Below are 17,681 nucleotides of genomic sequence, written 5' to 3'. Positions count from 1 at the left end.
AGAAGAATCATAAATCAATCACAATCTCATTCTGCTTTTTGTTGAATTGGTTGCTTGGTTTAAGTAGACAGAGCACACAGCAAAATACTGTGCTCTAATATTATAATCAGGGAGACAAGTTGTGATGACTCGCTGTATCCTACATTATAAAATAGCATGCTTTGACATGCTGTCTTCTTCCCCCTCTGCCAGACAATGACATGGAGGTTACAGAGGAGCAGCTGAAGAGAGGTGAGTGACAGAATATTTCATGGTTGCCTTTTCACCTGAACACCTCCATTAAGGCACACAGAGGCTGAGTGAGTGGCGTAGGTTTTATGCAGCAGATGAACTTGAATGTTTATTAATTTGGTGACAAGTTGAATCCCAGGCGTGACACATCGCAGTTAAAAATACTTCATGTCAGGTGCATTACATTACGAGAGCTTATATCCACAGCTAATTCCCAACACCGTTCTGTTCATCCGGCTTACGGGCACAATGCCTTCAGACCACCTTAAGCGAGTGACAAAAAAGCAGCAGAGCAACATCCCTCTGCAGCATGCGCCTGGCGATGGCACAAACACAACTGTCAGCGCATAAATGCTTTTATCACCGCGCCATCTTGGCGCACGGCCTGAAGCTCCCAGATACTGCTTATCGGGATAAACTATTGACATTTGTCTGTGCAATGATGTCCTGAATAAGAGATGGCTTGAACGGAAAGTGTGTATCTTATTTGAAGAGCAGGAACAATAGATCCAATTGACCTGTGAAGCAGTGACTTTTTTTCCCCTCATTTGTCGGCAAAATAATTTCAGTTTTTTTGAAATCTACTGCCTCTGTTTCCTCCAAGGTACAGTAGATCTGAGAAAGCACCTGGTGGCAGCTTTTCTTTATGAGTATGAGGGGATTCAGAGCAGGGTCCTGCCAGATCTAATGGCACTGTCCCTCAAAGACGTCATAGTGCACGTGCAACCAACTAAGCAAAGAGCAGTGTTAGTTTTACTGTCTGTCAAAGAAAGTGTTCAGATTACTGTAGATGTAGAACCCAGGGTGTTATCAAAATGTTTTTTCTCCTAAAGTTCCCCCCATGATTTGCCAATTACACGCATCTGTGTTTTCAATGAGATTCTATTTTGGGTGAACATAAAAGGGCTGTTTTATAAGTGCACTGTAAAATGTGATATTCCAGAGTAAAACAATGTGCACGCAATGGCCGAATCATAAAGACTTGGCTGAGAGGAAGTGCATTTGAGTTTGTCGTATTTTTTGGTGCCTGAGCGACTGCGTTGTTTTCTGTCGAGTTCCTTTTCACACTGCACACTCTATAACAACATAGCACCAGACCATATCAAGCCAGCTGAAATAACCCCTGATAATTCCGAGCTCTGTTGTATCATCATGCCAGCTCTGCCCCGGTCCAGTTTGGACTTGTTTGATGGGCCTCTGCGCCAGTGCCAAGGACTGGCCTTTGATTGTGTTCCATCAGCCACAGCTTGAATCGGTGCAGGCTGGAGCCTATTCAAAGGTTCGAATGACTGCCATTCTCACAGGGAATGGTGCTTTTGTCTCGCACTGCGATCTGGAGTTAGTCACAAAGCCTCACATTCCTTCTTCCCTTCGGTCCCACAGGAGTATTTTTTCTTTTTTTTTGTCTGGCAGGTATAAAACAAAACAGTGTAAAAGGCTGTGAGTTCTCCCACAGGGTGTTGTAGCGTGGTCAGCCGAAGCAGGATGGCCAAGTTAGAATAATCAGTGCTCCGATGAGTTTGGCTTGCCAATAGTCTTTAACTCACACCATCTCTCATCTAACAGTTCCAATTGACAAGATGTCACGCCCTTCGCATCCTGATGGTGTTGGGGGATAACGACATGTCACTCCCCTGTCTGTAAATCACCATTTATTCTTGTATATTTATAGATGACACACCTCCATCTACGAAATCCACCACCAAGGAAGAAAGTGAAGACGGTAACAGACACAATCATATTTGTGTGTGTGTGTGTGTGTTTGCGTGCGTGTCTGTTTCTTTTGTATTCTAATTTGAATAATCATAACTATGTTTTGGACATGCCAAGTGTCATGACTGGTGAAGGAAACATTGATGTGATAATCATTTGTTTTGTGTGTATGAAGTAATGGAGTGTGTTGCTCGTCGGTTAACTCTTGCTCTCTGGTGCCAAGTTCCTCTTTGGGGAAATTAATACAAGATGAAGCATGGTCTTTTTTAAAAATAATGTTTTCTTTGAGGCAAACTTATTTAAGAAGCCATTATCTGGCTATTCTGCCGTTTCAGCCCCTTTGGATGTGTAACATTGAAACAGTTATAGGCTTCTCCGATACGATGGACCAAAGATAATTAGATTCTTACACTGGAGGGTGTTAGTAGGCAATTAAAATCGTACATCATCCATTTGTCTTCAAGCCTTAAGGTTGCAGGGAATTTTTGAAGAAAGCAGTCATGGTTGTTTTCTTTGGGGAAACGGGTTCTCGGCTGATTGTGAGGGGCTGGACTAGATAGCGCAGACACTTCAAGGACGTCAATACATTCTGTGTTGTTAAACAATTCACAATAAGTCATCTCTATTCAGCATACCTTTCCCTAATCCACAGCAGTAATTCAATATGATTCACAAATTCAATCAACAGCATTAGGAGGGCATAAGTATTTTGTAATAATCTTTATAATTTATCAGGCCCGGCAGCTTAATAGTAACTAATCCATTCACAAAAGGCCTTGGCACAGCTTTCTAGCATGGGAACACTCAGTCCTTGACACAACCTCTCTCACAGGAAAGGAATGAAAGGATGTTGTACTGCCTGCACTGCAAAGGTTAGTCTGGTTCGATGTAGCACATAGCAAGGATTAATCATAGAAAACACTCAGATGTCAAGATAGTGCAGAGCAGAGGAAATGCGAGCGAGTCAGCTCTGTGAAACAGACATTATAAGATGCTTGAGAGTCCTCTGTTCTCCCGTGTTTTAAGACAGATGCACTGTATTTCACTAGCATGCCTATAGAGCCAGCAAAGCAGGTCACCTATTTGGTGTAGTCAATATGTGGAGCACTTTCTGGAATAAATTACACTGCAGCACACAGTTAGTGGAGTGTGTCTGTCAATATGGTTCAGTGCGATCCATCACATCCATCACGCTCCTCAGGGGATTCTCTCGCCTCAGACATGAGGCGTTTTCAGCCACGGCGCTGATGAAGAGAAAGCATTAAGGCTTTCTGTTGTTCCGTGATGAATACACTGGTTAGTGGACTGAAGGTAATTATGGGGCTGCTCTGTCACACACACACTGCTACAACTGCAACTTTGCACGAGCAAAATGCTTCTTCAGTCTCAGTGGACTGAAGGAAGAAAACAGTGAAAAGCACACAATTAACACGAACAACCAACTGTAAAATCAGACAAAATCAAAACACGTCTCACATTATTTTTTACATCACTGTGTATTATGTGTTTTTTTGAAATTTATTTGTTGTTATTCTATTCTCTAAGCGTTGGTTTACTATTCATTGCTTTTATCATGTTTGTTGTGATCTTTTCTAAGCACTTATGTCTCATAAATCTCTAATGAATGTCCTACTTTCATGAGACATTTCAAATGTAAAGTGCTTTATAAATTAAGACTAATTATATGTACTTTAGGACCAACACAACAGGGGAGTTGTTCAGATTTAAGAAACGGCATCACAACTCTTTTTCAAAAGCAGCAAACACGCGACCCCTCGTCATCTACAAATAACCCCTGAGGTGTATTTGCAAAGAAAAAGGATCACAGATTAACTGTGTGTGTGTATGAAGAGCTATGTTGTGATGTAATCCACATGAAACACAGGCACAGCATGCAGATGCTGCGAGCTACAGAAAGAAGAAAAGACAGCGTGGGGAAGGGTGGGTGAGACACAGAGGGCGAACGCTGGAACAGAGGTCCAGGGCGGGGTATTGCCTCTTGAGAGCATACCTGAGTAGGCAAGCAGCCCCACAGCGTCTATTGTTTGATATCAGATTGGTATTAGTGAGATTAGTGGATGTCACAGGGCACGGTAAAATGTGAACATTGAGCCAGAAATCAATGCCTGGCTGGCTCTGTTTGCCTGGCATGAGTGAGCCTCCTGGGAAACACCCGAGGAAGAGAGGGGGAGATGGTGAGAGATGGCACAGAGCATGGATGGACATGCAGATTAATAACACTGTGTGTGGACAGACAGTGAGCCTCTCCATGGGATGCCATCTCTTACACCGTGGCTCCCTGTGGAGCATCGCTCATAAATACACTTGCACTTTGATCACACACACCCACACACACATTTTACCTGCAAGAGGTCTTTGAATAAGAGCTGTTGGTCATCTCAGAGCCCCCTTTCCTTTACACATATCTCATGAATTTTTCAAGTTTTTTTAAAATCTTTTTTATCCAGCAATGGGAGATAGAGCTAGAGCATAGCTAGGGTGTGTAAATGTGTTTACATTTCTAATCATTTCTGAAAGGGGGATACTGATATGGGAGTACTGCGTTTACTTCCTTGGAAGTGTCGTCTGTATATTAACGGTCATGCAAGTAGGACACACAGGGAAGGTTGCAGATCAGCATCTGAATAGTTTATGCTCTTCTGATACTGTACTCCTGAATCTGACGTTGACATAAATAAATCATTGAAGTGTGTGTGTGACACTAACATGTTATTCAAGAAAGCACTACGGCGTTGTCCGTCATTCAGCAACATGTGCAGCCGAGTGCCTGAAATTGCCTTTTAGTCGCCATATTTTTGAAAGTGGAAATCATGGGAGTATTGACACTGAAATGTTGAGGTGTGGACTTTGGCTGGAGCCCTTCTGTGTGAAGTATGTTCGACCCTGACTCGCAGTAAAGACGCTCAGTGAGTTTTGGGGAGGAAAGCTGTGACAATGCTGCCACCTGCTGTCAGAGGAGCACATGAGTGAGCGACGTGGTGGAGGTGCTGGTTGGGTTTTTACTTTGTGAGAGAGACAATGTTCTAATCAAACTTATCTGGGAGCCATTATACATCACATCTGCCCTACATAGACTATTTTTGTTGTCTCGATTGTGTGTGTGTGTGTGTGTGTGTGTGTGTGTGTATGTTGTGTGTGTATCCACAATCTGTCCCTTAGCTTCCTTTATCACAAATTGAACACTGTTCCATTCAATACACCAAACACAAATGATCAAATAACAGGGAGGAAATTACATTCAGCCTTTTGTCGTATCTGATCTGTTGTTGCTTGGGATCACTTTAGACGGATACAGCAGCCATGCATGATTTTTAAACGCAGAAGAAAGGTTTAGGATGACCTCATGGCCAGAGAGGCATTCATCTTAACCTGCTTTTCCCAGTGAAGTATTCTGTCCAGACCCCTGTCTGTGGCTCCATCTCAAAATGCCAGTCATGATTAATAGAAAGGATTGCCATCTACTGTGTGTCACCAGCATTCTGTGTGATGGACAGAGGCACTTGAGTAAAACATGCAGCACTGGTAGAACTGGCCTTTTCCCCATTTAATAGAGGCTGGCATTTTTATTGTTCTGAGCGCTGGGCAAAATTGCATAGATATGAAAAAATGGTTTCTCTCTACAGCTTGTTAAAAAAGCAATTATAGAAGCTGCACAATAGCCATTGTAGAGCATGTTCCCTTATTGGTGTCATGGCTTTCATTTACTCAATTTGTCCCAAATGTCATTGGTTTATGTGTGTGTCTGTGTGTGTAAGAATATCTGAGAGCAAGAAAAAGGGGTGAGGATGGTAAGAGATATAATGCAGGGATTTGTTTTTTTATGTCACTACTGACAGCTGCCTTTTGTGCATACGTTGGACACATTTTGCCGCGGTGTTGTGCAGTAGGTAGATAGACAACTTGAGGTATGATGTCTGTATGCATCAGCCACACAGTGGTATGGCTGTATCACTGTGTCATTCTCCAGTGAAGTGTAGGAAACAGAAACCTTGTGGACTTCGCTAAAACGATGAAACATGATACTTTTTAGTGTCATGTTTCATCGTGTCATCGTGATACCATTCACTATTCTTTAGTATTATAGTGATACTATATTTTAGCCGTGGTGCCTTGAATTTCAATTTGTCCAACACTTAAAAAAAAACTACTGAACAACAACAGAAGTTTAAAGCTGGATATGTCAAAGACTAGCAAAGCCTACAAATTAACTCTGAATAATGACTTGTTATTAGGAGGTTCAGCAGTAGGTTCTCTCACCAATAACCGAGAGCATGGTTATTGAAGAAAACTAATGAGCAAATGAAACTCCTCTATTTTAAAACACATTGTGAAAGTGAGGCTAGAGAACAGGAGGTAACTGTTTTAAAAGGTGATGCCAGTTCTCACAAGATGAATCCTTTGCCTTAAGATGAACAGTTTATGATCATTAGTGTGACTGGTAGCTCTGTTATCTAAATTTGAACGACTGGCATTATTCCAATGCATGCTTGTGCTTGGCTGATGATTCCTTTCCCTCTCTTTTCAGGTCAAGAGGAAATAGGTGATGAAGACAAGGGTGATGATGGTAATGTAGCTCTACGGACCATCAACACATGTTCTGAGCCCCTCGGCTCTACCAGTGCTTCTTGATGTCATTTGTCATCAAAAATAGAATTTTCTATTCGCTCCAGTTCAGTCCTTCCGTTCCGTGTGCCACCACTCCAACTTCTCTTATCGCAGAAGCTTGGAACAAAGAAACCCCTCAACTATGCATGGTTTTAGAAGTGACATTCTTTTTTGCCCTTAATTTATGCATGTCTTTGTGGTTCTGTTGCTCTCATACTGCAGAACAAAGACAAAACTACACAAAGAGATGGAATAAAAAGGCAGTTTGAGGTGATATTGAAAGCCAAGTCAATTCAACTCCAGGCACCAGCACTGAACTTAAATGTTTTCTGTTGCAGCTGCTGTGGGAAATGAAGACGTGGACATGGCGAGTCAAAACCCAGGTACAGTGCAGTCACAAGCCAAGGCTCCAGCACAGACTGGGGTGCGATTATGTGTTTCTGTCGGTGTGCAGATTGACACAATACCATACACATCACTCTCTGAAAGGGAAGGAGCGCACATTGATCCAACGCTTATCTTTGGGAGGAGATGGGAATTGTACGAGCTGACCGACGTGCAGCTCGTGGTTTTCACTTCAGCTCAGGGTTTGATTAAAGATCTAACCTGATCAGTCTTGTTAGCAGCAGAGGCATAACTGCTATTCAAAGCTCTAAATCCATCTCTACAGGCTGGATGAACACACCCCGAGACTCTGATGTGTTTTGTTGTGCTGACAGCGAGAGCCTTAAGTGAATTGGGTGTGTGTGTGTGTTTGTGAGCAAACGTGTGTGTTACACAGAGGCCACCATTAACGTTGAGCTAGAACCGTTTCTCTTCCTCTGAATATCTTCTGTGCTGCTGGCATATAATTAAGATTCAGCATTTGCATATTGGCAGTGAGCAGTGCCTCGCCTCTCTTCTGTTTTTGTTTTATTCAAATCCCATCCCATTGACAACGATTTGACAGATAGAGCCTCTCTGAACATGAATTTTGTAGATATTCTATGAGAGAGTTACAGCAAATCCAGCCCTGGGATGCTATTCAAAATCTGCGATATGTAATTACTTTCTCGTGAGACACAAACAGAGACGAAGGAGCCAGGAGGAGCAAAGATATACAGTAACACCTGCAGACTAATTCAGCCCAAAATACAGCAGTGGCATCATTCTTGTCTCTGTGTGTGTGTGGGTGTGTGTTGCAGGTTAATACCAGAGACCACAGATCAATATGTTATTCAATAATGTGGTCTTGGTCACTTTGTAAAATATATCCTTTGCACACAGATGTTTATTAGCACATTTATTCACCTGAAGTACTCTGCTCCTTCACATTTTGTTTTGTATTAGTGCTTAACCATCACATACTTTATATCTTGGATTACTGTTAGTTGGCTGTCTTAAACATCTGCATTTAAACAAGTTGATACAGCCCCAAAGCAAGCGCTTTCTTTTGAGAAAATGTTTGTTTTTTACTTCTTTCCTTTCAACCCTGTGCTCTTCAAACTGGAATAGAGCAACCTCTGGGTGTGCAAATGTTTCTGGGAGATTTCCAACTGCAGTCATGTATGGGCTTGTTTTCTGCCATGTGTTACAGGATTTATTGTGAAGGCTTTGATTCCCTTTGCCTGAATTAATCCTTCAAAATGTACTTCTTTTTACATTTCAATGTTTGTGCGCCTGCAGATGAAAATTTTGAAAACGAGGAGCCAAGTCAAGAAAAGGATAAAGATGAAAATGAATACCAAGACAAAGATGAAGAGCTAGGAACTGACAACAAGGAGGAGAAAGATGAAGCCAAAAGCATCGATAACGAGAAAGATGAAGACAAAGGTATATAGTTAAGGGTGCATGTGTTTGTTTCTATTATTTTACATCAAAGACTTTGTGGTACATGAGTTGTCAGTCACAAATATTCATATCAATTGAAAAAGGTTCAGGTGATGATGTGATTCCCTGATAGCAACTGTTTTTATCACTGCATGCAGCAAAATGTCCAGGGGGCACTGAGGCAGATATGAATCAGTCAGTTCAATGCATGAAAGCGTGATGGCCTGAGTAATGACATAGCCAAATGGAAACATAGATGTTTACGTTTTTGGTTTACCAGCAATCTAAAATGACACCATTGGGAGATAGGACACTACAAATGCACAATCAGGGTGTTTTTTATTTTGTATTTCTTGCTGTCAGTGTTTGAATCTGCGAATTCATCTCTCAGCACAGAATAAGCAGAACCAAGTGGGGGGGAAATGGCTGACATTGCGTGCAGTATTGCACATTGGACTTGCAGTATTCTATCACTGGAGCCTCATACTGTAGTACTCACACTAACCACAGTAACAAATACACGCATAAACAAAGGTCATCTCACTGAGGACATGTCACGTCAAGCTTCTTTTTGCATTCGCGTGGGTGCGATCTCCTGCAAAAACACTGACGACGTGTGAATGTGGAGCGTAACAAACATGAGCGCTTTGCTTCCTTTTTCCAGCAGAGGCAGAGCAGCCTGCCGAGAGGGCAGAAGATGACGACACAGCAACGTCCACTGTGGAGATGGAAGGTAAGATCGGATTTGTCTGGATTTGATTTCATATGATTTGACCTGATGGAGAGTCTGACTGACTGACTTTTTATCAATGTGATTTTACACTCCAGTCTGTTTGTATCTGTATACTTGTGTATTGAATTAGCATGGCCAGCGTTGTTTTTGTTTTGTGCTGTTTGTCAAACTAGTTTTCTATGTATTTTTGAAAATACATATAAATAAGACCGACTATCACAGCTGTAAGGGTTTAGCATTGCTCTCTCATTGGCAGGATTGGCAATGTTCAATATGTTTCTATCGTTAACAGATCATTAGGAAAGTGTATTGTGTGTATCCGACGCCTAAAACAGCGTATTCCTCTGTGCTATAGACTTCCATTGTTCAATAACAGAAACCCATCAATGAGCCAAACCATTGCACTGGGTGACCTGGGCCTTCATGAGAGTCAATTCCACATACACCACCATGCTGTAGTCATAATCACTAGACCTCCTAATGTGTGTTAATCAACGGCTGAAAATAGTCCCCAACAAATCCACTACTTACTCCTGTCTGAGTGGCATTTGTTTAAAAGTGCTCCGCTGTTTCAGGAATTTACTTTGCCTTAAAAAAAATAAAAAAGACAGGGTAGAGAAGTCAGAAAGTATTGAGAGAAAGTCTTACTTTGTTGGTTTTGGTCTTGTTGACAATAAGAAAAATATAATCAACATTAAATGATATTGTACTATTGTACTATTGTACTATTCAGCCACTCCAACACATTCTCACCCCAATGCGTCAAATACAGCAGCTTGGTGGCCCTAAGCTTTAAACTATGACGCTCTACGTACCTATGGCGTCAGTTTTGGGACATGGCAGGCACGGCGCAACAAGTTATGCTTATTATGTGCAGTGTCGTTTCAAAATAAACTTGCACCTTCACAGGGATTTAGGTTTAGGCAACAAAACCACTTAGTTAAACCACTGAGAAAAGAGCGTGGTTGACGTTAACTCGACCGACTAATGACTCGTATGATTAGCGACTCACGATACTAGCGACCGACGTGACACATGTCAAAGTTTAATTTTGTTTTGCACGAGACAAGAACAGCTGTCTCCTGGGTGAAAGTCCTGTGTTTGTTTGACTCGCCCACCCCGTGTGAACTAGCTTGCTTTTTATATCACATCAGTCGCTCTGAGCAATAAAGACGCGGCTGTGTTTACATTGGAGTTAGTTGCATCACTACACTCGCCAAAGAGGGCCTCCGTGCGTCGGTGTCGGACGCTGAGGAACATTGGCCACGCTGCAGTATTTGACGCATTGGGAATGAAAATGGTTTAGCCAATCCAGTTGAGCTCCATGGTAAGGCCAGCCATTTTGTTTGGATCAAACAACTCTTTCTTCTCATTCATGTTTGTTGGTTGACCACATGGGATAATCTATCTTTATTTGTCCTCAGCTTGCTCTGGCTCACATTGTCACTGATTGAGGGTATTCTTGAGGGTTAGATTGTTGAGCCCCAGCCACCCCTCTCCCACCACTGCACTAACACAAAGGTCTCAGTCACTCCCTCACCTCCATTTCACTTTCTCTTTGACTGACATTCAATTCATTTAGGTTGAGAGTAAACAATCCAGATAGATCCATCTGAGATAGCCTTCTCCATCCTCTCTGAAAAGCCATTGGAATACGTCCCGCAAACACTACAGGCTCTCCATCACTGGAAAGCTTCACTCCAGCCTGTTGATTGTGCCAGTGTCTGTCACTGTCTAGGGTTGCCATGGGCCGTGTTTGTGTGGTGGCACTGTCAACCAGTAAACAGTGGTGTCATTCTTGATTGCAGGCAGATTGCATTCTGTACAGAGGAGCAGAGTGCAGACTCAAACTGTCTCAAAGCCCGGCTTAGCCACGCGTAACCGGCTATTCACAGGACGAGACCAAATGATTCCCGAGCCAATACCCTTTATTAAAAATAATAACTGTAATCAGGCTGCCTGCTCATGGCCATAGAGGTTAAATCTGCTTCACTGAAAGGAGTAATAAAATGCCTCATAATGGTGGGAGGAATGCCTAATGAATCAAACAAATTGAGGACAACTGAAAATCAGGTTGCATCACACACACATGCATACACATAACCATGAGTCATGAGTGTGTGTCTTTTACATGAAGTCCTACCTATTGCATCCTTAACTGTATTATCTAATGTGCTTTTGTCTTGTATTCACAATAACCTAGTAAGCACAAATATCTCAGAGATGGTGATATAATGTGTTTTCTTCTCACATTCCCTGTTGGCTGTCTGATGTTTAGACAAACAAAAGAGGCGCTTAACTTGATTGCAGGCAAGGTATAACATTGTTAAAGGCATGCTTCACCCACAAAAGACCAATTCAATTACTCACCCTGTGTTGCCTTGAGTTCTTGATGAAAATGTTGTTTTTCTCGCATGCCTCAAGGGTGAGTCAAAAAACAGGGAAAAGTCTTGCTATGTAAAACACTTCAGACTCACAAGTCTTTTGAATAGAAAGGTTTTAGCGGAGATGCATGTGTTTGGGAAGCAGTGAAGCAGTGAGCATACGAGTGGGTAAATGAGACTTGGATTTCTGTTTGTTGATTATCTGCTCCCGCTGGAGGCAAGTTAATAACTCAGGGTAACACTGGGTGAGTTACTGACGTGCAAATGATCATTTTGTGGGTGAAGTATTTGTTGAAGCTGTGTACGTTTCTGAAACAAGTTCATACCGTTGAACCAAATCTCGCCGATCAAATGGACAAATATCGCAGCAGCCTGATGTACATTTGCTGCATTTCATTTCTCCACGAGAATACAACTGTCTTGTTTTGTTAAAATTGTAGAAGATGAGGATACACTGGATGAATTTGTTTCCATTTCCCTTGCCAACTTGCTAACGGTGGCCAAAAAGATATACCATCCTTTGCATCCACACGTTTACATCCGCGTGCTCCAAGTTGTCGGCAGTGTCTGTTGACAACCTGCTGTTCTCACGTAGCTCAATATTGCACATACGGAAGTGTTTATCACAGCTATGCATCTCAGTCCCAGCTCAGTCGCGCTAAATAGTACAAAGCTTTGTGTTCGATTCATTTTCACTCCCGTCATCATTAAACCTTGTTAATGAAAATATCTACTCAGTGCACACACATTCCCTTGTATTCGATAAAGATGTAGGTAACTTGCTAATGTCGTAACAGTTCATATTACCAAACTATGCCGTCTGTTGTTTACATTGCAGGTCTTTTTGTATGAATATGCAGTCGTGATTAAGCATTTAGTTCTTTCTCTCTACAAATTGCTCAGTTTAATGTGATATTATAAGCAACTAAGAACCATAAGATCCAAACAGTATGTAAAAAATATTTCATTCTGGGGGTTTGAGTTGATTATCTGTGAGAAGTGAGATATAAGGAGGCAGGCGGAGCAGAGATTTTGTGTTTTTAATCAGGCTCCACACTATGAATCATAGGCTATGTGTTGGATATCTCCCTGCACAGGCAATAACATTCTCAGTCTGATATCTGGGATTCTATAAAGGCTCCCCAAATTGAATCACAATACAAGCAGCCTTTATTTATGAATATTCATAACACACTTTAAAATGGAAATTGTGGCTATATTGTTATTGTGTTTGAAATATCTATCCAGCAAGCCTTGTTCTGGAGACTTGTGAGAGTGGGCTCCCGCTTCAGGAAGCTCGTGATACATCCATGAATTAAAATAAGACTGTCTTTGCCTAAAGCTAGGAATACATAAATCTGCGTCGTGAACAGAAATTGTTTTTTCCTTCATGCATGTGTGATTCTCATGCAGGAGTCGATAGCTCTCTTCTTGGCTCCAACGGTAAGATGTAATGGCTGTGCAGATTCAATGCCACCAGTGAACTGCAGCTCATCTTTCTTTCTCTATCAAACTTTGAGTTTGAGCAGGTTTTGTGCGCAAACGTCATGCAATGCACCAACACAAACTCAAATAATGTGACCAAAAAACAGTGCTGTCCCTATAATTCTGCTCTTCATCATATGCCTGGATGTGAAGCACAGACAACCTTATACTCGGAGTCTGAATGGTCCTCGTATTTTTTCGCGGCTCCTTGACTTTGGAAGGACGCTTCAGTGAATATGTTAGAGGGGTGGTGTCTACCCAAGCATGGCTGGGTGCAGACGGGCTAATATGTGGACAAACTGTAATGGCACACTGAAGTCAGGCTGGAGGTACCCTGCAGGGCAAGAAAGAGGATGGAGAGACAGACAGACGCAGCAGGCCATCACAACAATCTAGTCTCAACACAGCAGAGAGACAAGGCACCATTACATCAGCCCAGAGGCTGCTGGAGCTGTGGGAGATTCCCACTGCTCATCTCTCCCTCGGTTCATCACCGCAGCACAAGTAAACTCCATTCACACTCATTATCCAAGTTTGCACTTGTTTATGGTTACTTTGTCTTGATTTCATGACTTTCTATCTCCAAGTGTTCTTTTTTTCCCCCGTGGCGGACAGGATGTTTTAAGTATAGATGGCTGTGAGTGCTTTATTTAGCGCTGACTCTGCCACAACCGCTCGCAGCTCACTCTATTGGAGGCTCTGAGCAGAAAGCCCAGCTGCATCCACAAGTGCCATATGGTGCCCAGAAACCACGTGCACATCATGTACCCCCACCGCTCTCTCTTGTAAGATCCACAAACAATGAAAAAGAAACTGCATCAAATTGGGGGTGCAACAAATCCCCTTAACAACTGTTATGAGAATTGTTTTCATTCTCTTGTTTGTGAATGTTATTTGGGGGACGTTATTGATTTCTATGTATTTCACTCCCTCGATGGTTCAGCTTGACTGTAACAGAACAACAAGCCGACACAAATGGCTCTTCTGAAATCCAGCAGACTGCCATTATCAGTGTGGAGGTACACGCGAAACTCTCAGCAACGTGACCCTGTGTGGTCGCGCTTTCATGTTAAAGCATCGAGTACAAAGTGTGGAGTTTCTTAGTAATCCACTGCAAATCAAAAGAGCGGGTTTTTCTTTCTTTCTTTCTGTTTTAGCAGCTTGAATAATTCATCCCAAAATGCATTGTTTTATTCCACTCAGAATTAGTTGACGCTGAAGTGCGCTTTGCATTTATGTTCCTTCATCTTAGCAAAAAGGATTTGAAGCTTTGCTTAATTGGCTGTTTTGTCTTTTGTGAACAATGGGATACTGGGGATGTAAATCTAATTCTGGAGAGCAATACCGTCTTTCCTGTGGCAAAGAGTTGTCGGCACACAATTAACTTTTGGCATAACATTGTAGACTGTAACACGGAGTGGCTCCTCGGGGAGAAAGCTGCCACTGGCTGAAGACATTAGGCTATGCTTGTGTTTCATAGCTTTTTACACTGACTGTGAAAGTCCAGGAACAGCACTTACACCAATCACCGCCCTGCTGCGGCATTGTGTGCGAGTGCCGTGAGGAGACTAACCACAGTCTTATCTTTATCCGTATTAATGCAGCTTTTATCACTGAATTCCATTTGGCTTTGCGCCTCCGCCTTCAACTCCATTTGACGCCTTGTTTTGACGAGCTTTGTTCATTTTAGGTCACTGGATATCACGTTGAGCCTGTTTCCTGACGATATCAACATGAAAAAGTTTCACTTTTTACAATCCGAGTGATTTTGATTATTTGCCGTCATCAGCACGACGGTACTCTCCATCATGTTGTTATGTCTTCTGACTGATGAGAAATACAGGACTATGTGGGGAATAGACCAACAATGTGCACAATGTCCATTGTGTTGGTCATCTGTGGACTAGAACCCCGCCTCAAAGAGCAGGTCTCAGGCTAACGGACACACTTGTTTTGTCCTCCTTCGAAGCGCCTCTTTTGATCAGTCTTCTTGTCCTGTCCTCACCCCTCTGCTTGGTTCACAAAGATGGCGAATGACTCATCTCTGAGCAGAGAGAGAATTTGTCAGCCTGCAGAGATGCAACAAATGTGTGTTTAAAAGTCTGCAACACATTTGTATTTGTAAATGACTGAACAGAAATAATTGTTGGTTGCAGCCCTAATTATGTCATGTTGTGATAATGCTATGTTTAGGAAGCGATACATGAGAATAAGTCATCACAGAAAACACTTAATTAGACAACATTGGGCAAAACAAACAGCAACCAGAAGGGAAGTAAAATCAGGGAACAAATATTGTCAACAGTAAAAGTAATATCTGATGCAACGTCTTCATTGGCTATAATTGCATCTATCAGTCTCTCACTGCACTGCTGACCTCTACTGAGGTTTGTCAATCCAGCCGCTCTCCTGCTGACCTTTCAGTGACAGACAGCTGCTCTGCTTCTCACTGCAGTCTAGACGAGCACTTTGCTTATGTTGTCCGTTCCATGATCTCCTGCGGAAAACGCTGCCCAGAGGAGGCATCGCTTCCTAACGGCATCGGCCGGCCCGAGCCGTGTCCTCTGTGGCACACAGGCATCTTGACCTGCTGCTTCTTCACCTTCCTCGGCTGTGGCGGGTGCCATTTGGTTGCATCGCCCATCACCTCGTGTCAGTCACCTGCAAGACTGTCTGTGCGGTAGTGAAGACAGGGGTGGGCAGCTCCTGGCAGCAGGCCGCTATTATTGCAGGGAAAATCGAAAGATTATGTAAAGTAATTCAGCGAGTGATGTGAGAGGAGCCGGCCACCACTGACAGCAGGTCTAGCAGGGATGTAGGTCACACAGGGGGAGGCCTCGTTTGCATTTTCTCCCTTCCATGTCTATTTTTGTTTTGTCTCACTTCTTCACTTAATCAGTTATTCCTTTCATCTCAGGGTATATCTCAGTGTTATCGCTCTTTTTTTTTTTTAAATCTCCTTTTTGGTCATCTGGCAGACCACTGTGACTGTGCCACACTACACAAAGTGGGGAACAGAAAAAGACTAAAAAGAGAGAGATCAAGAGTGCGAGACATTGCCAGGAGAAGGCAACATTTTTACTGGCTTTTCTGTTTCTTTCCACTCTTGTTGTGTCTTATCAGTGGGTTGTTTTTACAACATATGTTGTCAAACGTTCCCCCGTCTTTTCTCTTGCTATCCCTCTCTGCCCTCTCATCATCATAACTTTCTCTGAGTTGTAGCTTAACCCCAAAGCAGATGGTGTCTTGTACTCTTTTCAGTCATTCAGAGTACTTTGTGTTTTTCATCGTGGTAAGCATGGCTCAGGCCTGTGTAATGAGCTTGGGCCTTTTCAGCCTGTTTAGGGGACCCTGACCCAACTTGGAGCCGCCCCAACACAGCCCACCACTGCAAGGTTACCCAAACCCGCAGGGGAGCACAATGCTACTTGGTGTCCACAACCCCTCGACCTTTTCTTAGGGAGAAGAAAGGCGGAATATTAATAAAGACTCTTGGCTCTTCAGGAGGACAGCAGTATAGAGGGGCGGTCACAGTGTTTATTGAGCAGGCTTGTTTTCGTCTCCCTAGCCTACAGGTCACGGCTCGGTGCTCTTTAATTGGCTCCGATTGTCAGACAGTGTTCCATCTCATAGCAAAGAAAACTCCAGCTATCAAACGCTCCTCACAAAATCCTTTCTTTTTCTCCCTTTCAAGAGTGGCAGCTCATGCAGTTAAGCTATTTCCACAAGCCTGCACAACAAACTTAACATTAACATATGAAAATGGGCGGCTTCCCACATTTACTAGCTCATTAGTTCTTTTGGTTGGGCACTTGTTGAGTTCCACCCGCTCTTGTTTTGCTTGAGCCGGGAGATGTCTTTAATTATCATTGCAGTCGGCATATCAGCCCCAAAGCTATTAGTCCGTGCAAAGTTCAACGAGGGGCTCCTTGATACTTGTTTAATATACATGGCCCGATGCAGACCAGGCTCAAGTCCCTCATAGACCACCCAGTTTACATGCTGAAATGAATTCTGCTCTCATCTCCTGAAAGGAATGGAGCTTCAGATACTAACCTTGACATTTTCCCATCTTACTCTCTCAAGAGGAAATGCTATTGAGAGAGCAGCAGCCCTCCGCCTGCTCCATAAACGCCACAGAAACCAACGACTTTTACCAGATGCTCCATCAACTCAGACAAAATAAGAAATACTTGATGCAATCAGGGAGCCATGCAGCAGGACATTCAGTCAGTAAATGTTTTCAGTCGTGGTGCATTTCATTTGGCCATTCTTAAGTGGGTGTTTAGGAAAAGATACTGAGCAGCGACTGGGAAGTGAAAGAACGGTTTAATGGTTTTCAGCAGCTCCCAGAATGAGATTGTTTGAGTAGGAGCTGCTGGACACCTGTGTGAACCGGCTGAGATCAAAGCTCCAGGACCTGTTCAGACACAGCAGACCAGCCCACCACGGTTCAGGGATCAAATGAACAGAAGAAATTCTCCTGGGGAACTGACCTTTTAGGGCACAGACACTTTTACACCTCCATCGATTTTTCCTCTTTCACTGCTCAAGAAAAGAGGATTTGAATTAAAGACAGTGAGGTGTCCCTGTGGCTGACGGACAAAAGGAACCTCCTGTTCCGCCCAAGGCTCCTGTCTGGAACATTAAGCAGAGGCGGTTTCCCATGATGCCGTTCGGGTGACCCACGGGAACTGCCT

General features: G+C 43.0%; 1 protein-coding gene across 2 annotated transcripts in view; it reads left to right on the top strand.

Annotated features, from left to right (window-relative positions):
* Positions 1 to 17,681, top strand: part of macrod2 (mono-ADP ribosylhydrolase 2) — a 381,154-nt gene that overhangs the window by 355,602 nt on the left and 7,871 nt on the right. Inside the window, exons 10-15 of one of the 2 annotated variants that reach the window (XM_079280386.1) lie at positions 193 to 231; positions 1,904 to 1,954; positions 6,491 to 6,529; positions 6,909 to 6,953; positions 8,236 to 8,382; positions 9,047 to 9,112. In XM_079280386.1, coding sequence (XP_079136512.1) covers positions 193 to 231; positions 1,904 to 1,954; positions 6,491 to 6,529; positions 6,909 to 6,953; positions 8,236 to 8,382; positions 9,047 to 9,112 — 387 coding nt within the window. Of the gene's footprint in view, positions 1 to 192; positions 232 to 1,903; positions 1,955 to 6,490; positions 6,530 to 6,908; positions 6,954 to 8,235; positions 8,383 to 9,043; positions 9,113 to 17,681 lie in introns of both variants that reach the window. The other variant, XM_079280385.1, reaches the window with a different exon arrangement.

The sequence above is a fragment of the Melanostigma gelatinosum genome (assembly GCF_949748355.1).
Source record: "Melanostigma gelatinosum genome assembly, chromosome: 12".
Classification (NCBI taxonomy): domain Eukaryota; kingdom Metazoa; phylum Chordata; class Actinopteri; order Perciformes; family Zoarcidae; genus Melanostigma; species Melanostigma gelatinosum.
Note: the sequence above shows the minus strand (reverse complement) of the source record. Positions and strands in the feature narration are given on the sequence as shown.